At 45.5% G+C, this 24,906-nt stretch overlaps 2 protein-coding genes across 13 annotated transcripts in view; one reads left to right on the top strand and one right to left on the bottom strand.

The window, feature by feature from the left end:
* The window catches only part of LOC147324095 (serine-rich coiled-coil domain-containing protein 2-like), a 53,689-nt gene that overhangs the window by 21,716 nt on the left and 7,067 nt on the right, over positions 1–24,906 (top strand). Inside the window, exons 7-16 of one of the 5 annotated variants that reach the window (XM_086304565.1) lie at positions 647–737; positions 3,717–3,801; positions 5,226–5,330; positions 5,622–5,736; positions 5,828–5,911; positions 6,039–6,125; positions 6,750–6,872; positions 7,872–7,977; positions 9,279–9,318; positions 18,939–19,116. In XM_086304565.1, the coding sequence (XP_086160691.1) occupies positions 647–737; positions 3,717–3,801; positions 5,226–5,330; positions 5,622–5,736; positions 5,828–5,911; positions 6,039–6,125; positions 6,750–6,872; positions 7,872–7,977; positions 9,279–9,318; positions 18,939–18,984 (882 nt within the window). In that variant the 3' untranslated portion in view covers positions 18,985–19,116. Of the gene's footprint in view, positions 1–646; positions 738–3,716; positions 3,802–5,225; positions 5,331–5,621; positions 5,737–5,827; positions 5,912–6,038; positions 6,126–6,749; positions 6,873–7,871; positions 7,978–9,278; positions 9,319–18,938; positions 23,849–24,110; positions 24,318–24,906 lie in introns of those variants that run through there. The other 4 variants (XM_086304563.1, XM_086304564.1, XM_086304566.1 and 1 more) reach the window with 4 other exon arrangements.
* Positions 331–24,600, bottom strand: LOC147324096 (uncharacterized). 8 transcript variants are annotated; one of them, XR_015130803.1, is made up of 5 exons: positions 23,556–24,592; positions 16,372–16,509; positions 16,154–16,230; positions 13,617–13,725; positions 331–770 (listed from the first exon to the last, which is right to left on the bottom strand). XR_015130803.1 is itself a non-coding variant. In XM_086304568.1 (4 exons), the coding sequence occupies exons 1-3, from the start codon at positions 24,245–24,247 to the stop codon at positions 3,591–3,593; spliced, it is 369 nt and encodes a 122-aa protein (XP_086160694.1). In that variant the 5' UTR covers positions 24,248–24,600; the 3' UTR covers positions 331–770; positions 3,585–3,590. The 8 variants fall into 8 exon arrangements, 1 of the variants encoding a protein (XP_086160694.1); XR_015130804.1 differs by lacking the exons at positions 16,154–16,230; positions 16,372–16,509 and having other exon boundaries at positions 23,556–23,889; positions 24,163–24,580; XR_015130805.1 differs by lacking the exons at positions 16,154–16,230; positions 16,372–16,509 and having other exon boundaries at positions 23,556–23,828; positions 24,163–24,578.

Below are 24,906 nucleotides of genomic sequence, written 5' to 3'. Positions count from 1 at the left end.
TTTAAAGTGATGCACCGTTTCTTCCTCATGGCTCTGCTAATAAAAGTTTTTATTAAATACATTTTAAAGCTGCATGAAACTCTTTAGTTTTGGAGCTGCGTGGATTTGTGAGTGGTCGTGTTGTTGTCGTTAACCAGCTGCAGTAACAGGTGACCCAATGATGTGAAAGCCGCTCGCTCAGTGAGTCGTGCTTGTATCCGATTTTATCAGCTGATGTTCACACTAACAGCAAAATCTGCTGAGTTTAGGTTTGAGGAAAGGAAATCAGGGAAGCAGGGTCCAGATTTCCAAAAACGTGTTTTCTTTATTTACAAGATAAGAAAACGGAGACGTCTCTGTGTTCTTTCTTTATCTCCTTTTAATGTTTCTTTTCCAAAATAAAGGACAGGAAGCTGTAACTGTTCAGTCGGGATAGGTTTGGACCTAAACAACACTTCACTGAGTGGATCCGTACTCTCATCTTTCCTGTGTGGTGCTCTGTAGAAAGGAGCATTTGTATTTCCAGCTCTGGATGCTCTCGTTCGCTGTCTGCACGCTGACGTTAGAAGTTCCTGAAACATTTTCTGCTCATTGAATTTAGCCCGGTGTGTTTTCTTGGAGTCGGCTTATTAAAGACCGCGTGTCTCTGTCGTACGCTGTCTTTCAGGACATCCTGAACAACCTGGACTCTTGCGATCTGGCTGATGATGATCTCATGCTGGACGCAGACTTCCCAGAGGATGGCTCTCTGCACAGCGGTACGTCTGAACATGTGCAGATATCACTGATACCTGTAAAGTGAAATGATGGATCCCAGTAAGGACGTAAAGTTAAATTTTATTCATACAGCGTCAAATCACATCAAAGGTCACCTCAAGGTGCTTTGTATTGTAAGGTAGACGCTACAATAATGCATCCAGAGAAAAACCCAACAATCATACAACCCCCTATGAGCAGCACTTTGGTGACAGTGGGAAGGAAAAACTCCCTTTTAACAGGAAGAAACCTCCAGCAGAACCAGGCTCAGGGAGGGGCGGGGCCATCTGCTGTGACCGGTTGGGGTGAGAGAAGGAAGACAGGATAAAGACATGCTGTGGAAGAGAGACAGAGGTTAATAACAGATATGATTCAATGCAGAGAGGTCTGTTAACACATAGTGAGTGAAGAAGAAACACCCAGTGCATCATGGGAATCCCCCGGCAGCCTACGTCTATTGCAGCATAACTAAGGGAGGATTCAGGGTCACCTGGTCCAGCCCTAACTATATGCTTTAGCAAAAAGGAAAGTTTGAAGCCTGATCTTGAAAGTAGAGATAGTGTCTGTCTCCTGAATCCAAACTGGAAGCTGGTTCCACAGAAGAGGGGCCTGAAAACTGAAGGCTCTGCCTCCCATTCTACTTTTAAATACTCTAGGAACAACAAGTAGGCCTGCAGAGCGAGAGCGAAGTGCTCTAATAGGGTGATATGGTACTACAAGGTCATTAAGATAAGATGGGGCCTGATTATTTAAGACCTTGTATGTGAGGAGCAGGATTTTGAATTCTGGATTTAACAGGAAGCCAAAACAGGAGAAATCTGCTCTCTCTTTCTAGTCCCTGTCAGGACTCTTGCTGCAGCATTTTGGATTAGCTGAAGGCTTTTCAGGGAGTTTTTAGGACATCCTGATAATAATGAATTACAGTCGTCCAGCCTGGAAGTAATAAATGCATGAACTAGTTTTTCAGCGTCACTCTGAGACAGGATATTTCTAACTTTAGAGATGTTGCACAAATGGAAGAACGCAGTCTTACATATTTGTTTAATATGTGCGTTGAAGGACATGTCCTGGTCAAACATGACTCCAAGGTTCCTCACAGCGTTACTGGAGGCCAAGGTAATGCCATCCAGAGTAAGAATCTGGTTAGATACCATATTTCTAGGCTTTTCAGGGCCGAGTACAATAACCTCAGTTTGATCTGAATTAAGAAGCAGAAAGTTAGCGGCCATCCAGGTCTTTATGTCTTTAAGACATTCCTGCAGTTTAACTCATTGGTGTGTGTTATCTGGCTTCATGGACAGATAGAGCTGGGTGTCATCTGCATAGCAGTGTAAATGTATGCTATGTCTTCTAATGATGCTGCCTAAGGGAAGCATGTATAATGTAAACAGAATTGGTCCTAGCACTGAACCCTGTGGAACTCCATAATTAACCTCAGTGGGTGAAGAGGACTCTCCATTTACATGCACAAACTGGAGTCTATTAGATAGATATGATACAAACCACTGCAGTGCAGTACCTGTAATACCTACAGCATGTTCTAATCGCTCTAATAGGATATTATGGTCGACAGTATCGAACGCTGCACTGAGGTCTAGCAGGACAAGCACAGAGATGAGTCCACTGTCAGAGGCCATAAGAAGATCATTTGTAACCTTCACTAAAGCTGTTTCTGTGCTGTGATGAGCTCTGAAACCTGACTGAAACTCTTCAAATAAACCTCTGCAGATGATCTGTTAGCTGTTTGACAACTACTCTTTCAAGGATGTTTGATATGAAAGGAAGGTTGGAGACTGGCCTATAATTAGCTAAGACTGCTGGGTCTAGAGATGCTTTTTGAGTAAAGGTTTAACATAGCTGATTATTAGAGATAGGTTGATCCTATTTAAGATCGAAGCATTAGTATAGCTAATAATAATAGCTGCTCTACTCTATGTTGGTACAGGGCATTGAAGATGATAACAGTGGGTGGATTATATTCTTAAACTTAGTTACAGCGCTTTCAGAAAGACATCTACTGTGATAAAGTCTACTCTCCACCGCTGTGTAATCAATTATTGTAAATGTAAATGTTATCAGGAAATGATCAGACAGGAGAGGGTTTTCAGGAAACACTGTTAAATGTTCAGTTTCTATGCCATATGTTAAAACAAGATCTAGAGTGTGATTAAAGTGGTGGGTGGGTTCTTTTACAGTTTGAGAGAAACCAATCGAGTCTAATAACAGATTAAATGCCATGTTGAGGCTGTCATTTTTAGCATCTACATGAATGTTAAAATCACCCACAATAATTATTTTATCTGAGCTCAGAACTAAATTAGATATAAAGTCTGAGAAATCAGACAGAAACTCTGTGTAAGGCCCAGGTGGACGATAGATGATAACAAGTAAGACTGGTTTCTGAGTTTCACAGCTGGGGTGGACGAGGCTAAGCATCAGGCTTTCAAATGAATTAAAAGTCTGTTTGGGTCTTAGGTTGATTAATAGGCTGGTGTGAAAAATTGCTGTCACACCTCCCCCTCGGCCTGTGGGGCTGTGGTTTAGCCAAAATACAGCTTAGCCAAAAGATGCTAACAGCTGAGACAACAAAATCAGCTGAGACTGCAAAGTGAACTCAGATGTGTAGTTTAGACTTAGGGTTAGGGGGTTAGGGTTCACCAGTTTAACTGACTGAAGGTTTTCTCAGAGACCAGTTTGGTAACAGCTGCTGGACACTTGGGATCATCATGCTGGGGGCGGGGCTTAGTGCTGGCGTCATTTAAAAAGTATTGTAAAGGGAACCAGAGTGATGCAAGCTTTCAGGATGTCCTACAAAAACAATCATCCTCTGTTTGGAGTTAAATCCTTACTGGTTGTCATGGTGATCTGCACGTCGCGTCAGTGCGAGCAGCAGGATCTGTGCAGGGCTCAAAAGCTTCAGCGGTGACCACAGCGCCGCGTCTCCGGTCAGTGTTGACTCTTGTTTGATTTTTCGGCTGCAGACGGAGACGGGCTGTCCCACATGGCTCAGTGGAGGAAGAGGCAGCTCTGCTGGGGGACGCAGGACGTCCACAACGACAATGAAGGGTGAGTGGAGCTCGTTTGTCTATCAGCTCAATTTATTTGATTTTATGTAAGGTTTTTTTTGTGTCTGTGTACCTCATTGTTTTTGATATTTGTAAATTCTGATTATTTTAGTCTTTTCTTTTAATTTCTCGTCATTTAAACACAACTTTTAGTGGATTTAATAGTTGTTTTAAATGGAAATGATGCCCTGGGGCACAAAAGATTTAACCCATAGAAGTACTGAGATTATTAGTATCAGCCTGATTATGTTGTTATTGTTGGTGAGAGAAAAGGACTGTCCACGCTGAGGGCTCGGGGTCAGAGCGGGTCATTTAGAGGTCGAGATCGATGTTGACTGTGAGGAAAATGTCACAGATTGAACAAATGGATTATCGCTTACAGCCGTTTGTGTGTCTAATAAATCGTCTCATTAGAAAACTGAGAAGCTCGGCCTGCTCGGTGCACACCTGGAGCAAGCTAAAGTGTGCTGCAGAGAGATGCTCTACACCAGGCCGCCGGCCACTTCTGGCACCGTCATCTCATTGGAGGCCACTTTAGTGTCCAAGTAGTACAAAAAAACACCATTAATATTTCCTAAAATGTAGTGTTTGGTTTTTTATTTAATTCTCTTTCTGGTCAGACACGTGGCAGCACTTTTGCTACAATTATGTTTGTATTTAACAAAATAAAAATGCAGGTATAAGCGTACACATGAGTTTTTGACTGCAAGTGAAAATAGTTTTCTTTCCAAATAAATCTGTCGCTGAACTAACACAGCCCTCAGCATGTTTGCACTCTCGTTACCTCGGCCAGGTCGCGGTAAGGAAACTCTGGCTAATACTTTGGGTTCGTGTCGGGCTCGTAGCCGGGAACTAGCTTTACTGTCTGGGTCAGCTTTGCTAGCGAGAGACAGAGAGAGGCGTTGAAAGGCTGCTCCAGCAGAACTTTGTTTCGGAGGAAAACAGGAACACAGCGTACAGTCGAGTCTTAACAGCTTACTTACAGCTGGGCTCGTCAGGCTCTCTGTTTGGCTGCATGTTATTATTATATTTACATGCTTCCAGCTCCCGTTTCTGCTCGGTGACAGCTCGTACTTTTCAATGTTCCTTTTTCTCCCTCGCGCTCACACACGCAGCGGGAGGGGCGGTCCCACATGTTCTCCCTGCAGCACGGACTACACCACCCATGAGGCTACAGTCTTAAAGGGCCATGCCTGTAACACTCTGCTGTCGTATTAAATCATTTTTCGTGGAATAGTTTTTAAAAAGTATTTCTTCACATCTATATGCGGGCTGCAAGTAGAGGTGACGTGGGCCGCAAATGGCCGCGAGTTTGAGACCCCTGCTCTACACTGTTCATACAGCCATGATGGGACAAACTGTGTCTGCTGTCGTGTTCTGACGATCATCACTAAACCTCGTGCATCGTTTGTCTTTCTCTTCTAGCCTCAGCAATTTTCAGAGCTACAAGCTCACCGAGGATCCTGGGAATAAGAGGACGGACTCAAACAGGGACGGCGAGCTCGTCCTGGACTTCTGTCCTCCTACGAGGTGATACAGCACATCCTCAGTTTCTGTCCTCAAACCTCAAAGTTCCCGTCTGTAGCTTCAGCATCATGTTTTCTTAGTTATCTGATGATGAACCTGGCCTCATGTAGCATGTCCTGAGGCGGGGCCTGAGCTAGCCCTGAAACGTGATTGGCTCTCTCGTGTATCCTCTGCCTAAAATGAAATGTGTGAAAAAGTGTTTTTTGCATGTGTAAACTTCTGAGGTGCGTTCAGAGTTCAGCATAGGCTCTGATATTTGTGGGCTGTGACCTCTGACCTCCCCCCTCCCCTTAGCTCCACCTCCCCGTCTCCTGGTACTCCCAGTCTGGGTCTGGATGTGGAGGAGCTGGCTGAAGACTGCTCGGCTGTCAGGTGTCAGCTGGAGTACCTGCAGAGGTTACTGCTGCAGGTGAGCTGTGGGCTGGTGTACTGGTCCAGCTTTCATCTGTAACATCGACTTGTTTACTGTTTGTTGTTGTTGTTGCTGCGTTTGTGATCAGGAGGACGACGGCGATGACGACACTCTGACCACAGACACTCTGAGTCCCGAGGCCAACGACTCTTCGTGTAGCTCCGACTCACAGGTCGGCGCCTTTCAGGCTTTTCTTCTCTTCTTCTATCGTCTCTTATGTTTTCCTGCATTTCCCAGAATGCCTCTGCTCAGCCGCCACCTGTGTGTGTGTGTGTGTGTGTGTGCGTGCGTGCATGCAGGTCCAGGCTCTCCTGCAGGAGGTGCAGCAGCTCAGAGAGGAGCTGCGGAGCCGTGACCGAACCATCGCACAGCTCACCCAGCAGCTGGTGGGTGTCCCGCCCTCTTCCTGCCTGAGCCAATCCAAACTCGTTATTTCCATCAGTGGTTAGCGGCTGAGAACTGTCCCGACCAAAGGGTTTACATTTTATTCACTTTTATTTCATTTATCCTTTTAAAAACAATAATAATAATAATTAATATTATGATAATAAAACATGCTTTAATTAAGTTAAAATGACATTAAATGTCGTCTGTTTGGGCAAATTAATGAAAATTAAAAATATATTTGATGCGAGAGGCTCTGACTGCAACGGTACTAAAGCATCTTAATAAACATCCATGACCGTACACGGCTGTCACACCACTGAGTGCTCAGCATTAAAGAGCAGCTGGAGACTTTGTTTCAGTTTATTAGTCATAATGTATCAAACAAAAGCTTTTAGGTTTAAGTCTTTCTAAGCTCTGATGTTTCTGTTCGTCAGGTTTGAGCGATTAACTGAATGTTTCTTGTTATGAAATCATCAAACTTTGACATGATCGATGAATCTGTGTTGATCAGTGTGACTGATGTGGGACGATCGAAGATGTCCAAGTATTCATAAGGGGTGTGTGTGTGTGTGTGTGTGTGTGCGCGTGTGTGTGTGCGTGTGCGCGTGTGTGTGTGTGTGTAGACTGTTCCCATGGTGACCACCAGGTGTCGCTGCCATGAGATGACGGCAAAGACGGATCAACAAACGCAGACGAGTGTGACGGAGAGAGAGAGCACGGGCTGGACGCTGTGGAGAGAGCGCACGGTGAGCGTGCACACAGACAGACACACACACAGACACAAACACAGACACACACACACAGACACACACACACACACACACACACACAGACACAGACACACAGACACACACACACAGACACAGACACACAGACACACAGACACACACACACAGACACAGACACACAGACACACACACAGACACACACACACAGACACACACACACAGACACAGACACACACACACACACAGACACACACACACACACACACAGACACACACACACAGACACACACACACAGACACACACACACAGACACAGACACACACACAGACACACACACACACAGACACACACACACACACACACAGACACACACAGACACAGACACACACACAGACACACACACAGACACACACACACAGACACACACAGACACACACACACAGACACAGACACACACACACACACACAGACACACACAGACACACAGACACACACAGACACACACAGACACACACACAGACACAGACAGACAGACACAGACACACAGACAGACAGACACACACACAGACAGACACACAGACAGACACACAGACACACACACACAGACACACACACACAGCCTGTGTCTGTCTGAGAGCTGATAGGTCTAAACAAAGACAGAAACAAGCAGCTGTTCGGTCACATCCAGCTGTCACAGCTCTGGGCGTCTCTGCTCGTGTGAGCCGGGCTCAGACAGGAAAAGGTTGAAGGCATTAAAAAACCTTCTCCTGGTGCAGGTGAAGGTTTTGTGTTTCTTGGCTCTGATTGGTCATCTTCAGAGATCCTGCTTCCTGTAAAACGTTTGTTATGGAGGCCCCTCCTCTCTCTCCTCTGTCTTTCTGCTCTGTGGTATGCAGACACGTGATGAACTGTTGTCCTTCCAGTCCTGCTTTTGTCCGTCTCTCTCCGTCTTCTTGTCTTAATGTTGTAAATCAGCTTCCGTCCCTGCTCTCTCCGTCTCCTCTCCGTCTCCTCAGGCTTTTCCTCCTGTTCCTTTCCTCTCTCCGCCCTGGCAGTATCAGCGCTCCAGGCCTTACAGGGGGAGGCCCAGGCCCAGCATCCCCTCCCACCTCGCGAGAAAACGTGAGTCACACCTCACCCTAACCTGCTGCTCCTCTTCCTCCCCATCATCATCCCCTTCTCTCGCTCCTCGGACTGAGATGTTTTTGTGTTTTGGTCCATTTTTCTGTCGACGCTTCAAACACATCTGTAGAAAAGTGTGTTTATGTTTCAACGACGTGAAAAGAGTCTGCAGAGTGAGCTCAGTCACGCTGAAGTGCTGCTCAAAGGGGGTCATATGATTGTTGGCTACTCTGTATGTATGATTGTAGGGTCGACCTTACAGTATAAAGCGCCTTGAGGCGACTGTTGTTGTGATTTAGTGCTGTGTAAATAAAACTGAATTGAACTGAATATAAATGCATTGCACAGAACGACAGCGTGCAGAGGAAGCAAGTGAAAGGTTTCAGAGTTGTGACTGAATACCACAGAACGAGCGATTGGTGAGTGAGTTGTCCGAGTCAGGAGTTGTCGTCTGAAATATGGCCGTCATTAGGACCCTGCACAGGAACGAGCCGAGAGGTCGGAGAGCAGGAAAAGCCAAGGAACGCCGCCCCCCCAGCGTGCGTGACAACCTGTAAAAACTTTAGCCAGACAAAATCTGCAGTGGTGACAGAAAAGCTCAGACTGTCTCTATTCTCAGTTTAAAGTCTGAGATTTCAAAGTTGAAGCCAGCGGGTTTGATTTTACGTTTCTCTTCAGTTTATTTCACTTTTAACTGCAGAACGAATCGAATTTAGTCAGTAGACGGTTTGTGCTGTGAGGCGTTCAGGGATCCAGGATTTTTCAGCTCTTACAGCTGCAGCACTGCCGAATGAAAGAAGGATGCAGATCTGCACACGCTAACCTCCAAAGCTGTTTAAAGCTCCAGCGTTCAGAGTTAACCAAAGAGGTGAAAGGTCAGAGGTCGAGGCAGGAAGTTTTAATGGACGCGTGGAGACTCGGCGGCACAAAATGACTCGAATATGATTCTGAGAATTAGTCTGAGCTGAGATAAGACGCCACTGAATCCAGACGCTCAAATTAGAAGTTTCTGGTTTAAGTTATTCATGAGGACGAACGTCAGTGGAGCCACTTCAGAGCGGAGCAGACCGAGTTCAGGCAGGAGTTTAATCCGCCGACTTCACCCCAGCATCGCGTTTACCTCCTGCCTCCCTCAGCCTCGCTCTGGTTTGTTTCACTCCTTCCTGATGGGTTTGTTCTTCCTCGTTTGTCACCTTCAGCCGCTCCGTGTGTCTCCTCAGAAATCTGTCACTGACTGTTTGTCATTTCTCTCCTAACTCTGCTCCTCTTCTCTGTTTTTTCTCCTCTGCGCCTTCGTCCAGGAGTGGAAAATCTAGTGCTTTACTTCAGTGACACAGCGTGGTACGGTAGCAACTTTTTAATCTTCCTCACTTCATCCTCCTCCTTCTTCTTCTCTTCTTCCGTCACATAAAGCGAGCTGTTCTGTTTGTACTCAGATGTGTTTGATGCGTGTCTTTAGCAGGGAGGTGATGCTTGTTTTGACGGTATCGCAGTACAACACACGTAAAACTGTTTGGTATTATCGTGTAATAATGTAACAGGCGTCAGTGAAGCTCATTCGTTGATAAACTCTCAAACACAAACTTAGTACCGTAGCTGTGCTCAGACCTACACTGGAGAAACCAAACAGCACTTCATAAACGCACAACGCAGAAGACCCGCCTCGACGGGACAAGACTCAGCTGTACACCTGCATCTAAAGGTCAAAGGTCACTCTTTGAGGACACCAATGTTCACATGTTGGACAGAGAAGACAGATGGTTTGAAAAAGGAGTGAAAGAAGACATCTGTGTCCCTGTGAACAGCCATCTTTGAACAGAGGGCGGGGCTTATGACACCAGCTGTTTGCCACCTGTGATCCAGTCTGAGATCCTTCCCAGACGCCTTAACGCCCACGCACATCCTGGGTTGACAGGGTGGGGCAAGGTCTCACAGTGGGTTCACCTGAAACCCACACCCTACACACCGTGGCTCATGTGATGAGTCACATGATCAACAGTGGGTCAACGGACACTCCCACTAGAGTTTAAATTCCTGGGACTCTCCAGCATTTGGTCTTAGAGATGAAGTCCAGTCGTGTTTCTTTCCCAGCTCGTTGGACGTCGATGTGTTTCCATGTGTGGATCGATTCCATCACTGTGACGAGAATAACGACGGCCCGCTAGCATGCGCTACCAGAAATAGTGCTTTGTTGTGTATCTGACGGACGAAAGCTAAACCAGTTCCACACCAGTGAAGCGGCAGCGTTTTTACAAACCAGTTCTGGTTCGTTTCATTCAACGATCCGCTCTCGCCCTCCTCATTCTGCGTCGCCGCCATGTGCGTATGAAAACAAAGCATGCGTCTTTTATCCATATTCTGTCGCAATATTTCATTTTCTTCTCGTTGCCCGACATACCGGTGATACCGTGAACGGTAGTATTATATTTACATTGATGATGATGAGAGCGTTGGAAAGTCTGCCTCACAGCGGCGCTGTGCACAGAGTCTTCTACCTGAATTATTCATAAACCTTTATTCTGTGGATAAAATAAGAGTGTCTCATAAATGCAGTACTATACAGATGAAGTGAACGGATACACGATGGTGCCTCACTGAGGCGCTTTGCTCTCTGGCCACAGTGACGGTGACGTCCAGCTGTGCCCGAGTTCATCGTTCTTTACCAGCTGTGAGTGTTTGATGGGAAGCTGTGAGTCAGCTTTCTGCAGCATCTCTTTCTTCACATCAGTGACAGCAAACATGTTCTCAGTTTAGAGGTGAGACTTGATGCTGAATAATGTTGTTACTGTGAGGGAAGCACGTGGCCGCGCGGCCTAAAGCGCGGCGAGCCTTCGGGCCGTGCAGATGATCCAGCAGCTGGCCGCTGAAGTCACAAGCTCTTCGGCGGTCTCGCCTTACCTACCTCGCTCCTCCATAAGCACATCAGCTGTTTGATTTCAGGCCTCCAGAAAAGCTCGTGATGCTCAGTCGAGTTGAGGGCGAGCTCGGAGGGACGGTTCTGGTTTTAGCATCAGCGCAACGTGAGAGGGAGGCTTCGCTCCGACGCCAGAGTAACTGGCTGTAAATGACTCGTCGGTCTGTAATCTGTGCAACGTGTCTCGCGAAGGAGATCAAGTCATTTCCTTGTGACAGTGTGCAAAGTGACTTTGATGCGTCTTTATGTATCCCAGTAAAAAGTGCCATTGAAGGCCAAGAGGGCAAATCTAACAGCTCAGAGCTATAAGGATATTTGAGAGTGATTATAATGCACACTAATGTAGAGTCAGTGATACTTATAAACTGGTGGATCAGGAGTGTTCGGAGGTCTGACCAACACCAGCATGTGATGGAGGCTGTGTGGGCTCAGGAACACAGGTGTGTGGGTCCTGACAGAGTGAAGAGAATCGTCTCCTTCCAAAGAACAAAGTTATAAAATCAGAAGTTTTCATGCATTTTAAAGAGTAATTTAGCTGCTGCTGCTTCTTTAATTTGATCAACACATTTGTGATGATGTTTTATTTACGTTTTATTTTCTTGTCTAGTAGTACACAGTCACCCTGACCTTTATTTTGAAAGTTCAGTCATTTGTAACCATGTGATCCATGGTTCGCCTGCCTGCTGCCTCTCGTCCCACGCTCAGCTGATCCAGAGCCTGCAGCAGAGTTCAGCCACTTTTAAACTTTTAAACGCCGTCCAGCCCCACGCACGCGGCGATCCGCGGTAGCTCGTTAACGGAGATTTGCCGTGTTGTGGCGTTAACGTCATTTCAGATTAACGCTGACAGCACTAGTGGGAACACAACGAATATGACTGCACATTTACTCCGACAGCATCCTCGTGCAAAAACAAGTGGAAGCAGACAAAAACAAGCAGCATGCTACAAACTTTACCCGAGTCATTTAGACAGCCGTTAGCACAGGATTCTCCTTATGGGGACCTGATATGTTTAATATGCTGCTGAGAATATAGCCCAGAAGAAGCGGATAGTAGAGCTTTTATTTTGGAAAGAGCCATTTCTCTGTAATAAACTCTCTTTTCCAAAGATGAGGGATTCCTCAATCAGATAGATTTATTATTTTTGTTGTTTCAGCAACATTAAATTTAAAAACTGTACTTTTGAGTTAAAATATATATTTAAAATTTTAATAAATGACAAATTAAAAAGGCATGAACATTTTTTTGTATCGAAAAACTGTTCATGCATATATATATATATATATATATATATATATATATATATATATATATATATGTATATATATATATATATATATATATATATATATATATATATATATATATATATATATATATATATATGTGTATATATATATATATATATATATGTGTATATGTATATGTGTATATATATATATGTATATGTGTATATATATATATGTATATGTGTATATATATATATGTATATATATATATATGCGCGCGTGTGTGTATATGATGTATGATATGGCCCAGCCCTAGTCATGAACAAATCCCTGAGGTGCTCCTGCACTCGTCCCTCAGGCTCACCTCTCAGATAAACTCAGTTCTTCAGTTTTGGTTCCTCTGCCTCTGTCAGTTCGTGTGAACGCTTTCTTAATTTCACAGAAGAAACAGGGAATTCATTAAAAATCCAAAATGGAAATAAGCTTAAGTGAAAGCAACTTTTTGATATCAGTTTTGGTTTTAATGAATTTTATTTGTTCAGGCAGAGAAGAAGGAGACAGAAACAGGAGACGGACCGAGCTCTTAATAAATGAGACGAGCTGAGATTTAAGATTGATTATAAAAGGAATCGACGGGATGAAGTAACGTGGCTCGCATCCAGTGATGATAAAACAGTCGATCAGTATTCGTGTGTAACGTCTCTAAGTGACTGTCTGCACGCTTTTACCCATGATTCACTGCTGCCTGCAGGACAGGTCACACCTTCTCCTTCACAGTGGAGCGAGTGCACGGAGTCCAGAGGCCCATCAGGAGGCGGCGCTGAGCTAAAATTATCTTTGTAAATGACTCTTAAATTTTGGATTAGATGAGGTGCGCTACATTCTGGGAGTTTGGTGTGTTAGAGGGGCGTCGCTCTCTGATCAGCTTCAAACCTCAGTGACCTGATGTTTTTAGTCTTTGTGAGTGTCCTCATGTATTGAACTTCCAGCTTGATTAAAATCCGTCCCACACATGAGCAGAGACGGACGCCACCTCCACACATCACACTGACGCTCTGACTGAAGATCACATGTAGTGTTTTATCTAAATAACGTCTCCGCTCCCTTCGTTCTCTGCTCACCTCCTTTAGTGTGAGGATGTAGTTTTCAGAGTGGAATTTTTCAGCCTCTAAATCTATAAAAAGCTTCATTGATTTGGGTGAACTGTTGAACAGCCCAGAGGGACACATGTGGCCGTTTCCATCCTTTGATTTTTTTTCCATCCTTTAGTTTAGATTTGATCCACGATCAGTATGAAGACAGTGCGGTGAGGTCAGCTGACCCCGCCTGTGTTAGTGCTAACCTTCGAGGGTCGACGGTGACCTGCTGGACGTTAGGAGGCTTCGGCGCCGGGCTGCCGTTTCATATTCGACGTGGATTTCTGGAGCGCTGCTGCTAACGGCGACGATCGGATCAAAGAAAATAAAAAAGAATGAACGAGTGCTGCTGTCAACAAACCTGCTCATCAAAGGTTCGTCCTCAGCAGACAGCACAGGTGGGGGCGGAGACTGAGACAATGAAACAGCAGGAAGAGCTCCTCCTCCTTGGTGAGGACGCCGTGTGATCGCTGAAACACATAAAAACCATAGTTATCGAGTATAAAACCGTACGGAGCAAAGCTGCTACCACCGAATATTCACTCATTATTGTTCTGATTTTAATATTCGAGCTTCGCAGTGATGTTATGATGGATTATTCATCTAACGCGCCTCTGGGGGCCAATAAGACGACAGCTAAGACGAATGTGGGTGGATGTGGACGCAGTTTGGGTGGATCAGCACTTTATATGCCAGGAAAGTGCGTGTGCGTGTGCGTGCGCGTGTGCGTGCGTGTGTGCGTGTGTGTGTGTGTGTGTGTGTGTGCGTGGTAACACCGTGGGGACGTCCTGTGAGTCGGCGTCAGAGAAGTAGAATAAAAACAGTGGGGCAGTGGAGTGTTTCCCTCCCAAGGTGAATGCTCCTGGAGGAGAGCTGCGTGTGGTGGAGGACACCCTCCACCTCCCTCCTCTGTCCTCCTCCTCTTCAGTCTTTCTGTCCTTTTTCCTCATATCTTTCTTCCTTCTCTCGCTGCCTTGAATCCACCCATCCTGCCTTGCATTATTCATGAGGTGAATACACCTGAACGTCCCAGAGAGGCTGCAGTACCACTGCCCACCACCAGATGTCAGTGTTTACCAGCAGGTGTTTCTGTTCTGTTGAGAGCAGTAAAAACGTTTTCTTTACATTCAGCATAGGCACTCAGTGTGGCCCCCTGCTGGACCCGGCTGGAGTTTAACAACACAAACAAAAGGTTTCACTTTTGCTTCCTGTCAGCAAAATTATTAAAAACTGCCCGAATACGTCAAGAAGTGTGGACCAATCAGCATTCAAACCCTCAAGCAACACAATATCTGATCTGCACAGAGCTACGAGAGTGCGTTGGATTACTCAGCTGAGCTGTCAGGAATCAGAGACCAAGTTATGATTTCTAAGACGTCTGCCATTTTTGTTTTATGCGCCACTGATTTTTGGAAGTTACTGAACCTTTTCTGTTCTCCTTTAAGTGTTTTTTATCTTTAGCAGTCACCAGTGGGAGCTAAGAGCCACAAACAAAGCACAGATATCATGAATTCACACACTGGGATCCAAAGCATGAATACTCTTGGTATTTAATAATTATTCGTTTGTTCGTTCAGTCGAAAGTTTGTTGTCTTTAATTAAAATTGAATTACTTTAAAATTTAATTTAAAATTGTGTCCAAATATGGCTTTATGATGAGTTTTAGAGCCCTGGAAATTTCTAAAACTCATCAAGCAATGATGTGTAGCTCAGACTGATTGGAGGGGGGGGGTGAGTTCGTGAAGGATGCTGTGGGGCTGTCGTGGTTCATGTGCTGGATTGGTAAACTGTGGTGGCGGCTTTTAACCAAGCAGGTCAGAGAGCGTTTCCAGGCTTTGATGGTATCCCACTCCTCAGCCTCCCTGGGAAGCTCCACGTTGGTGGGAACCTTGGATTTGTGGGAAAATAAGTTGTTTTCATCCTGGTGGTGCTGCTGGATCAGCTCTAGACCCTCTGAAAGATATTTGAGGGTCCACAGGAGTCTGCATGTGTTTTGTGGACTTTGAGACCGGGGTGGTTTTTGAGGGGTTTTTTGTTACGACCAATCTGGCCACAGTGGGTGTTTGGGTTCTGGGGGTGTTTGGACTCAGACATTTAAATGGCAACGATTTGAAACGATCAGCCCAACAGCAGCCAGTTTCTGGTTCGCTGGTCTCAGGATCGCCTCTCTGCTTTTGCTTGATGATGTGGTCCTTCTGGCTTCATCGGTCTGTAGCTTCCAGCTGTAATTGCAGTTACCACCTCCACGTCTGAGCTCACAGTTCTTAGCCAGAAATGGGTAGAGGGTACACTCCAAAATCCTGCCCCAGGAGGAGTTTGAGTATCTCAGGAACTTGTTTGGCGCTGGTGGGAAGGAAAAGGCAGAAGCAGCAGAAATGTGCCTCCTCTCTAGGGTCTCTGGGCAGGACTGTTATTTAAGAGAAGGTGTGAGCAGGATGCCTCCTGGATGCTTCCTAGGTGAGGTCTATCGGGCATTTCTGATTGGAAGGAGAAAAAGGAAATGCTGGAGGTTATGTTTCTGGGCTGGCTCGGGAATACCGCAGTGTCTCCCCCAGAAGAGCTGCAGGTGGTGAATGGGGAAGAGAGACTGAGCATCTCTGCTGAGACTGCTGTCCCTGTGACCCAGACAGTCAGCTTTAGATGAAGGATCTACCAGCGCCACACCGAGCTAACATCTGTAGATCCAGATGAGCTTCATAAGTAATGACAACTCAGTTGTAACATGTAACAGGGTAAAATGAGGAGCCAGGATCGGGGTGTTGAATGCCAGCAGGTAAAGATATGACCATGAATCTGTAAATGAGGTGCGTCTGCTCTCAGACGTCTGAAACGTTGAGACTTTTGCAAAGTGAGTGAGATACTTATGTTCAGTGGAGAGAAAGCTGACATCACCTGTACCTGAGTGAGGAAGTGAAGCTCAGTGCTGCTCTGCACACTTTAATCCTGCAGCCAGCTCACATCTGCACGCTGTTAATCTGATTTATCAGAGGGAAGGTGAAGAAACAGCAGTGAGATCCATCATGTGCTACAATCTCAGCTTATTGATCCTGGCAAACTTGTGTGAAGTCATAACTAATCTGCTGTTTTATCCGTCTCTGTGCTGCTGCTTTTCCCACCTGCTTAAGTTCTCTCACATAAATATGGCGTCTGCTTTCTGCACGCCTCCACCGCTCAGTTATCGAAGGCGCTCTCGTAGCTCTGTGCAGATCAGATGCGTTACACGAGGATTTGAATTCAGCACAAACTCCAGACGACTGTGGACAGAAATGAGAATTCTTTGAGGACAAATCAAAACAGCCATTTTTAAGTTGTTTCAAAGAGGCCTGCAGCGTGCGCTCCTCGGACCTGGAAGCTGCGCTCGTCTTTCATGCGCAGATGAGACGGCGAGCTAAAACGCACAGTAACGTGTTTTTCAAACGTCGCCTTCCCGCTGAACCCCGCCTCCCGATGCGAGAAACTGTTTGTGTTGATCGTTTCATCAGCGTTTCCTTCGTCTTTGAGCTGGAGCGTGAAAGTCCACAACTTTTTAAGTACAATGTGCTTCTGTTTCTCTTTGAAGCGCACAGATCAAAGCAGACGGCCACACACGGCGAGCGCGATGACCTCGTCTGCAGAGCAGCTCCTGCTTTTGTTCTGCTCGTTCTCCAACACCCTCACTGCTTTTGTGCTCTCACCTCCAACATGCCATCAATTATACAACAAAGACGCTGCTTCATTGTTAAGCAGGTGGTGCACGCAGCAGTGAAGTTATCCAGGCTTGGATAACGTGATCTCCACGCAGGTTCTTCTCTGTTTCAAATCAGGAGAATGACTGATGCTGCAGCGCGGCAAGTTATGGAGTCGGGTTGTAGAGCAGGGGTGGGGAACTCCAGGCCTCGAGGGTCGGTGTCCTTGATCCAGCACAGCTGATTTAAATGGCTAAATGACCTCCTCAACATGACCTGAAGTTCTCCAGAAGCCTGGTAATGAACTAATCATGTGATTCAGTGAGATCTAAAACCTGCAGGACACCGGCCCTCGAGGCCTGGAGTTCCCCACGCCTGTTGTAGAGTCTTCGCCGTAGACTTTAAAGCACCTTGAGGCGACTCGTTGTGATTTGTTGCTATAAAAATAAACCTGACTTCTTGGATCTCTGCTTGAAGTGAGCTTGTGTAGTTGGTGCGCTGTAATGTGAATTCTGCACAAGTCGTTGCACAGACGTCTGTGCAGGCCTGACGCTCGCCGTCTGAGGATAAAATTTATGCCACTGCTTAGTAACACTGAGCGTTGAGGTGTTCAGATAACTGTATTTTTTTGTATTATTACACATTAGACATTAGGGCTGTCACGATTAGTCGACTATCAAAATCATCGACGACTGATTTAATAGTCGACGCGTCGTTTGAAGCTTTGTAAGATCACAAAAGACGCAGGAATAATAGCAGGATTTAAGAGTGTAATAACGGACTGAAACAGAAGATGGCAGCACTGCATGTACAAGGATGCCAGCTGCCATTAAACCCCGAAGAAGAAGCAGCTGTGTCCCAGAATTCATAGCGCAGCCCAGCTCAGTTTCCAACAATGGCGGCAGCTAGTTAGTTTTAATATTACTCTTATTATTCTTTCTGGGTCACAAAATAAACGTTTAACATATTTTCATGGAGAATGTAGCTGTGTAAACCTCAAATATCTGCTCAGTTTATCAAGACACCGCATATTTTCAAAAGCGCTCCGACGTTTTCAGAGACGTCTGTTACCCACTAGCTCGATAGCTAGCCGGGGGCTAGGTCACTAGAGCCGTGAGAACACCGGACTCCCGGCAAATCGTTTTCAAACCCACCGCAGTCTTTCACTACTCAGGTTAAACATGATATATGAGTCACTTAGATAACTTAAAAATGTTATTGTTTGGCTTTTTTCAGTATTTTATTTGTTCCTGAGTAAATCGGCTGAGTTTATTAAACTTCACCGAAACAATCTGCACATTTCATTAAAATTTAATAAACTACCATCTTGTCTTTATTTTTAGTTAGCACCTTAAACACTTAAAGCTGTAAGCTCATGATAGTTATATAAGAGCAGATGCTGCTGGTGCAATAAGCTGTAGTTTTACGTCCAATGGATGATGAGCTGATTAGTCGACTAATCGCAAAAATAATCTGTGAGTAGTCGACTATCAAAATAATCGTTTGTGGCGGCCCTATTAGACATATTAGTCATCATAAATGAACATATCAGGATAAAGTCTTGGAAAATGTGATACTTAGTCCAAAAACTTTACGTGGACCTTAAACCCAACAGGAAGGAACAAGAACATGAAATCGAGGTGGAGCATAAAGTATCCTGATGTGAGCTGAGGGAACGTCCTCCCTGGTTTATGCGTTTCCTCTACTTTCCCGAGAAAGCAAAAGCAAAAACACATAAAAGACGTCACATCTGAAGTCACAGTCAATGCTGCGCTTCACGGTTTTAAATAAAGTGATCCAAAATGTTCTCAGTTCTTCCTCCACCTACGCTCCACCTCTCCACCAAGCACAGTTAATGAAATCCGCTCAGTGACTTTGGTGTAATCTCACCGACAGACGGCTGCAAACATCTCTGAGCCCCGGCTCTCGCCGTGAAGCAGAATAATGTTGAAGATCTGATTCAGTGAAACTCTACATTTGTGTGTTTGAGTGAATCCTGACTCGTGTTTGTTCTTCAGCCACAGATACTTCACTCCTCCAATCAGGAAGACCAGGAGCCACTGACAGGTCAAGTCCCGACGCCACCGCGAACTCAAGCTCCACCTTCCACTAACATCTGCCCCGCACATCCCGAAACCCCTGCTGACAGACTCCGCAACCCCCGAGCTCCCAGTTCCACCCATCCAGCAGCCCACGTAGGAGAGGATGACGGGGAAAAGCAGAGGAAGGTGGAGGAGACGAAGTCGGGGGAAAGGAAGAAAACCCACAGCAGGTACCTGCAGCCGCCGCAGCCCTCCAAGCTCCGCCTCTTCCCAAAGACGAGGGCAGCACGTGACCCCGACACCAACAGCACCTCTGGACTGAATTTCAGAACGCTGGCCTTCACCTCCACCTCCTCCCGCCTCCCCAAACCAAAGAACCACTGAAGCGTCCGACTCCTTCCTAACACGCAGCGACGCGAGCGCCGAACTTCCTGTAAAATAAAACGAGAGCTGCAGATTATCGAAGCTTTAGCCGAGGCTGAAATGGACACAGTTAATTTATTTAACCTTATTTTAAGAAGTTGTTGACAATAAAGGTTTTAGTCTGAGTACTTTGCACAGAAACGGTTTCTGCAGTGAGTGGGAGGGGCCATCAGGTTCATCTGAAGATGGAACGGAGGTATGTGAGGTTTTGGCTCTTCATCACAACCTTTAAGGATCTTTAAATGTCAGGGTTTTCTTTTCTTTCCAACACGCTTCGTTTATTCTAGCATCAACACTAAAACTGCACCGAGAGCGTCCGTTAACCAGACGGAAACGCCTCCGATCTCGTCCTCCGATCTCGTCCTCTGATCTCGCCCTCTGCTGTTGGTTTCATATAAAACATCGGTCCTCTTCCCTCAGAGGCTCGCTCCCTCTCGCTGTGTGTTAGGAACCGATTGTACAGCTCCTGAACTTCCTCCGACTCCTCCATCCTTCCCTGAAGTCCAACCACAGTGAGTCTTCCTCAGTGGAGAGGCATGAATGACGTGCATCCACCTTAACCCCCATCACCACCGCAGACTGCATCCTCCTCCAACCTTCATCTTTACAGACTCTCATCATCTCGAAGGTCAGAAAGTTCCAGGACCTTGATCTCGTCGCCCGTCCGTGTGTTTTCAGTTCGGTGTTCACTTCACTGTGTTTCGTTTAGAAACCTGTTGGTTTTCAGACAAGACTCCGATATGAGGCTGAAATCTTCGTCCAAATAGCTGCTGGTTGGTGTAAACACCTCCTTCCTCCTGCATCAGCTGTGAAAGTGTGGCAGTCTTTGTTCCCATGAAAGCCGATGGAAGAACATCTGTGTGCTTGAAGAGTCCTGAAGTTGGAGGTTTTTTACCATCTGGCAGTGATTTGAAAATCAGTCCAGCAGAAGTCTGGATGGACACAAAAGTCTCAGCATGCTGCAAGCGCTCCAGCTCTGTTCTGACTTTAATGGTTTGGGGATGTTTGTTTCAGTCTACTGTGACTGTCCCCCAAAAACCCTCCAACTAAAATAAAATCAGAGCTCCAGACGTGACTCCAGGCTTTGCTGTTTCTGCAGAGGAAGCGTTCAGGCGCTCAGCAGAGACATCTGCTGAATCTGCTCTGAGCTTTGAGCTCTGCTGTGGAAGCAGAAATCACAGCGTGCAGGAGGAGGAAGGTTTCCTCCCAGGTCAAAATAATCCCTACTAATCTGATACTGGAACAGGATGTTTTAGCTCCTCCCCCTTTGGTGTGAACTAAAGAGCCACACCAAGAGATGAAGGAGCTCCAATTGGTTTGCTTTTTAGGAAACGGCTGAGATGAGCTCGGCAGTATGGTGTGAAGCATGCTGAGGCCTTCTTGTCTGAAGGCTGGAGTCATTTCAGACACTCAGTAAATGAATAAAAGGCTAGAAAGTTCAAATAATTTTCGGATTACAGGTGATCAGAGGAGCAGCTGGTAGCTTAAGTGTTTTTCCTTGAAGGCAAACTGACATTTCAGCCCGTCTGTCAGTCGTCCTTTGAACATTTGGACATTACTGCGTCTCACTCGTGCAGTCAGGATCCGCCTGCTGAACCACGTTCACGTTCATTCTTCTACAGGACAACGAGTCTCCCTCATACCTGACAAATCAAACATAGTCTCCCTTCTGTCAGCGATTAACTGTCAGTGCTGCTCGCTTTGATATTAGTAACCGTATATGCAATAAAATATGCAACAAAGTCGCAGGTTCAAGCCCTAAAAGAGGAAACTTTGTTGCATTTAAAATATATGCAAGACCAGCTCAGCTTAGTTCCACGTTTCACGAAGAAGAGGACGCTCGCTGTCTCTACAGACAATCCGGGAATCTGCTAAATCCTGCATGTCCGGTGCCGAGAAACGAAGTAGAAGCGGTTTTGGGGCGATTACTGAAACCACGAGGCGGCTCGGTGTGAAGAACGACGGCAGACTGAGGAAACCGCCCGGCTCCAGCTCGCATCTACCCCAACAGCAGAGTCTGACTGTGCTGGCGTCAGGTTTGCTCATATTTGACTGATCAATGCATTTAAATGCTTTAAATCCTCGTTCAGCTCTGAGCCGCAGCGACTTTAACATGAGCAGGTTTCAAAGACGTCTGCTCTTAACTTTCTGCTGCGTCACTGCTCAGGTGGAGTCGCTTGTCTCCTTTAGATCTCGTCGTTCGCTCCCAGTGGGGAAATCGGAGCCGCCTTAATTCATGCGAGCGACACGAAGCCCAGCAGGGCGCGTTCGCAGCAGAGCTTCAGCTGCTGCTGCTCTTAAAGTTCATCATCAAAGTCCTGGAACACACAGAGTCTGCAGGAACGCTGTGATTGATGTTCCTCGGTGAGCCCCTCATCGACGGGGGGAAATTAAAGCAGAAGGCAAACAGGGAATGTCCGTTTGAAATGAAAGAGGAAAATAAATTAGTGCACTGTGTTTATTTCATCTGGTTCAAACAAGGTTTGATGTTTTCTTTTCCACCTTTTCACCAAAAACGACCAGAAAAAATGAAAAAAATCAGCCTCCTCAAGGCTCCGCCTCCGCCTTCGTGTCTCTGTCTGCGCCTGTTTGTCTAAACCCTCCAGAAGCTGAAATAATGGAAGTGAGCAGCTCTGAGCGAAGACTCGCTGAAAGCTGCTGAATCTGAAACAAGCAGCCCATCACAGCTGTTTGTTTGATATACCTCCTGTAATCATGGAGACTAATCGGGGCAGCTGAAAACAAGCATGTCCAATCAGCGCAAAGCACGAAAGAAAACCTTCAAAGTAAAACAGGAAGTGAACTAGAGACACAGAGCAACCAAAACCTCTAAAATCTGAAACAAAACCCGGAGCAGGACGGTTACAGAAACTCGAGGCAAAAACCAGGAGCTTAAAATAGTCCAGCTTTGTCTCTGAGGCGTCCTCTGCAGTCAGAGGAGGTCGTGTCTCAGCGTCTTCATCTGCTGCTCGTCTTCACACCGTCGTGTCTCAGGTTTAATTTTAAAGTTTGCCCCTCATCGTTATTCAAACATCCAATCAGGTTTTATCAGCTGCCGAAGTTTAAAAGTGACTAAAACCACCCGGGGAGAGAAAAACCTTCTGCCCGGGTCACAGAGTGTGAACCATGAAGTCGTGGTCATGTACATTACACAGAGCGTTAGTGTGTTTGTCTCACAGAGTTTTTAAATCATTATTAAACTCGATCACATCCGCTTCATCACTTATTTGACTGCTTTTAAGAAAACTCTGCATTTTCTTCTGTGCTTTCAAAATAAAAGTCTTCTGTGTAGGGAGACTGTACACTAAACATTTTTTAGTCCTTACAAATAACTTGAATACATTTATTTACATCCATGTAATTTAGTTGCATAAGTACAGTTTAAAATGTTAACTTGACTGCTATACGTTCAGTTTACACCAAGCACATTTTCCTTAATAATTACTTATTTAAATCAATGAAACTTTGACTTTTACATATTTCAGCTGCACTTAAAATTGTTGCTTATGCTTATTAAGAGTGAAGAATCATTATTTGAGTGTAACTTTAAGTTCTCAGACTGGTTTTATTGTGACACACCTGTGCAGGAAGTACTGAGATTCACTAACAGCTCAACAACAATTATAAGAAACAATTTCACAATAAAAGCCAATAATCCTGAATGCTTTTACTGTGAAATAAGGGGGCACAGCAGTTTCTTTAAAGCTAGCTTAACAGTGACAAAAACACACAAGGTAGAAAACACTGATGATCAGCAGAGAAACACATTTAAAGTGTTTTTATCAGGATGAACGTTACGCTCGATCCGTGAAGTCAGCCCTGCTGTGGAAAACCTCTCTGCTGTTGTTTGAAATAATTAAATTATTGAAGGCTTTATGAGTAAAGTGCTGGGAATGTTTTCATGTTCACTTTGAGATGACTCTAATATTTCATAATCGTCTGTATTTAAACTGTATTTAAACGATTCAGTGGAATACTCTGAATAATGTACTCACGCTGTGTCTGTCTTCTACTTCCTCTCTGCTTTTATTTTGAAAACTTGAACTTTTGTTTGTTTCCTGGTTTTGGTGCAATAACTGACGTATTTATGTGATGAAGCGTGTACGTGGTGCGGACTGTAACGTTGTTGAAGCGCCGAGAGGAAAAAGCACTTTAAAACAAGCGTCTCACCTGCTGAACTTATTTTTTGTCTCATTAACGTTGATGCAGCGTTCAGGTCGTACCAAGTGAAAACGTAGCGCCTGTATTCCTGTCAGCGAGGCTCTTTGCAGCTCATTGGTTGATATTTACGGTCCTCTTCTGTCATTGGCTGACATTTCTCTGATGCTGCTGAAATAAAATTAATCGTCCCCAGCTCTCGGTGTGTCCTCCCTTCTTTCTCCAACTGTGCCAAAGTCGAGCCACATTAGAGCGGGAAAGGGTGATGTCGTTCATGGGCGGAGTCTGTGAAGCAGAGATGTCAGGTAGGATCTCCTCTGCCCCGCCCACATGTGGCACAGATGTGCTGGGACAAAGTAAATTAGACGTTTATCCTTCACAGCATGAAAATATGAAAACTGGCTGTTCAAAATGACCACGCCCCCACCTGCCACGCCCAATTATTACACTATCTTTAATGATTTTTAAATGTGTTTATATCAGTCATTTGAGAGTCAGTATCGGTGTAAGAACGGACGGAGAAATTGGGCCACGCCTCTTTGAATTCCGTCGTTTTCAATTCCACAGGTGTGAAAACCACAGCAGCTCAGCCAGGAAGTGTTAGAGCTGGTGAACTTACATGGCGGGGTCACAGAGCGGAGGTTCACGCCCCCTCCTGGCTTTAACATCAGCACAAAGTAAACTGCAGAGGAGCTTCGTGTCATTAGCGTCAGAGATAACGGTGTGTTTAAGGCAGAGGATCCACCAACCGTCCCCCCTTCACGTGTTTAAAAGGTAAGTGTGACTCTGGACACGCCCACTCTGTTTCTAATGATGAGTTCTGTCGCCATGGCAACCTGGAGCCTGCATGTACAGTAGGCTTCCTGGCTGATTCTGTCTGTGGGAAACTGGAGCATTTCATCATTAGCTCAAATAATCAGCTGGTGCTTCATCCTTGAAGGAAGCGCTCCTCAGACGGTTTCCTGTTTTGGATCTGCGGTTCCTTTGGCGGGCGCTCAAATTAAACATGTGAGCTCAGGTGTTTCATGTGGTCCTAATAGCCCCACCCACCTACCGTCCAAGCTTTGTTTCCCTTTAAAAGGGGAGGGACTAAAGGTGTCGGCTAAAGAAGGGTTATTATTAACTTATGCACAGCTGACCAAAAGTAAAAATCAAGAGCTGGAAATGAGCAGGAGGAGTTCACTTAATTTTTTTTCCTTCAAGAATACACTGTGTACTTTTGTCTCCAAACTTTATTTTATGCTCTCTCTCACACACACACACACACACACACACACACACACACACACACACACACACACACACACACACACACGAGTAAGAAAGAATAAAAATCATCATCGTTGTCAGAAGTTGACTTTAA

The sequence above is a fragment of the Aulonocara sp. 'chitande type north' Nkhata Bay genome, linkage group LG8 (assembly GCF_057382095.1).
Source record: "Aulonocara sp. 'chitande type north' Nkhata Bay isolate Kocher_YH1m ecotype deep benthic linkage group LG8, A_spYH_male_GT1.1, whole genome shotgun sequence".
Lineage (NCBI taxonomy): Eukaryota > Metazoa > Chordata > Actinopteri > Cichliformes > Cichlidae > Aulonocara > Aulonocara sp. 'chitande type north' Nkhata Bay.
This window is presented reverse-complemented; position numbering and strand designations above follow the sequence as displayed.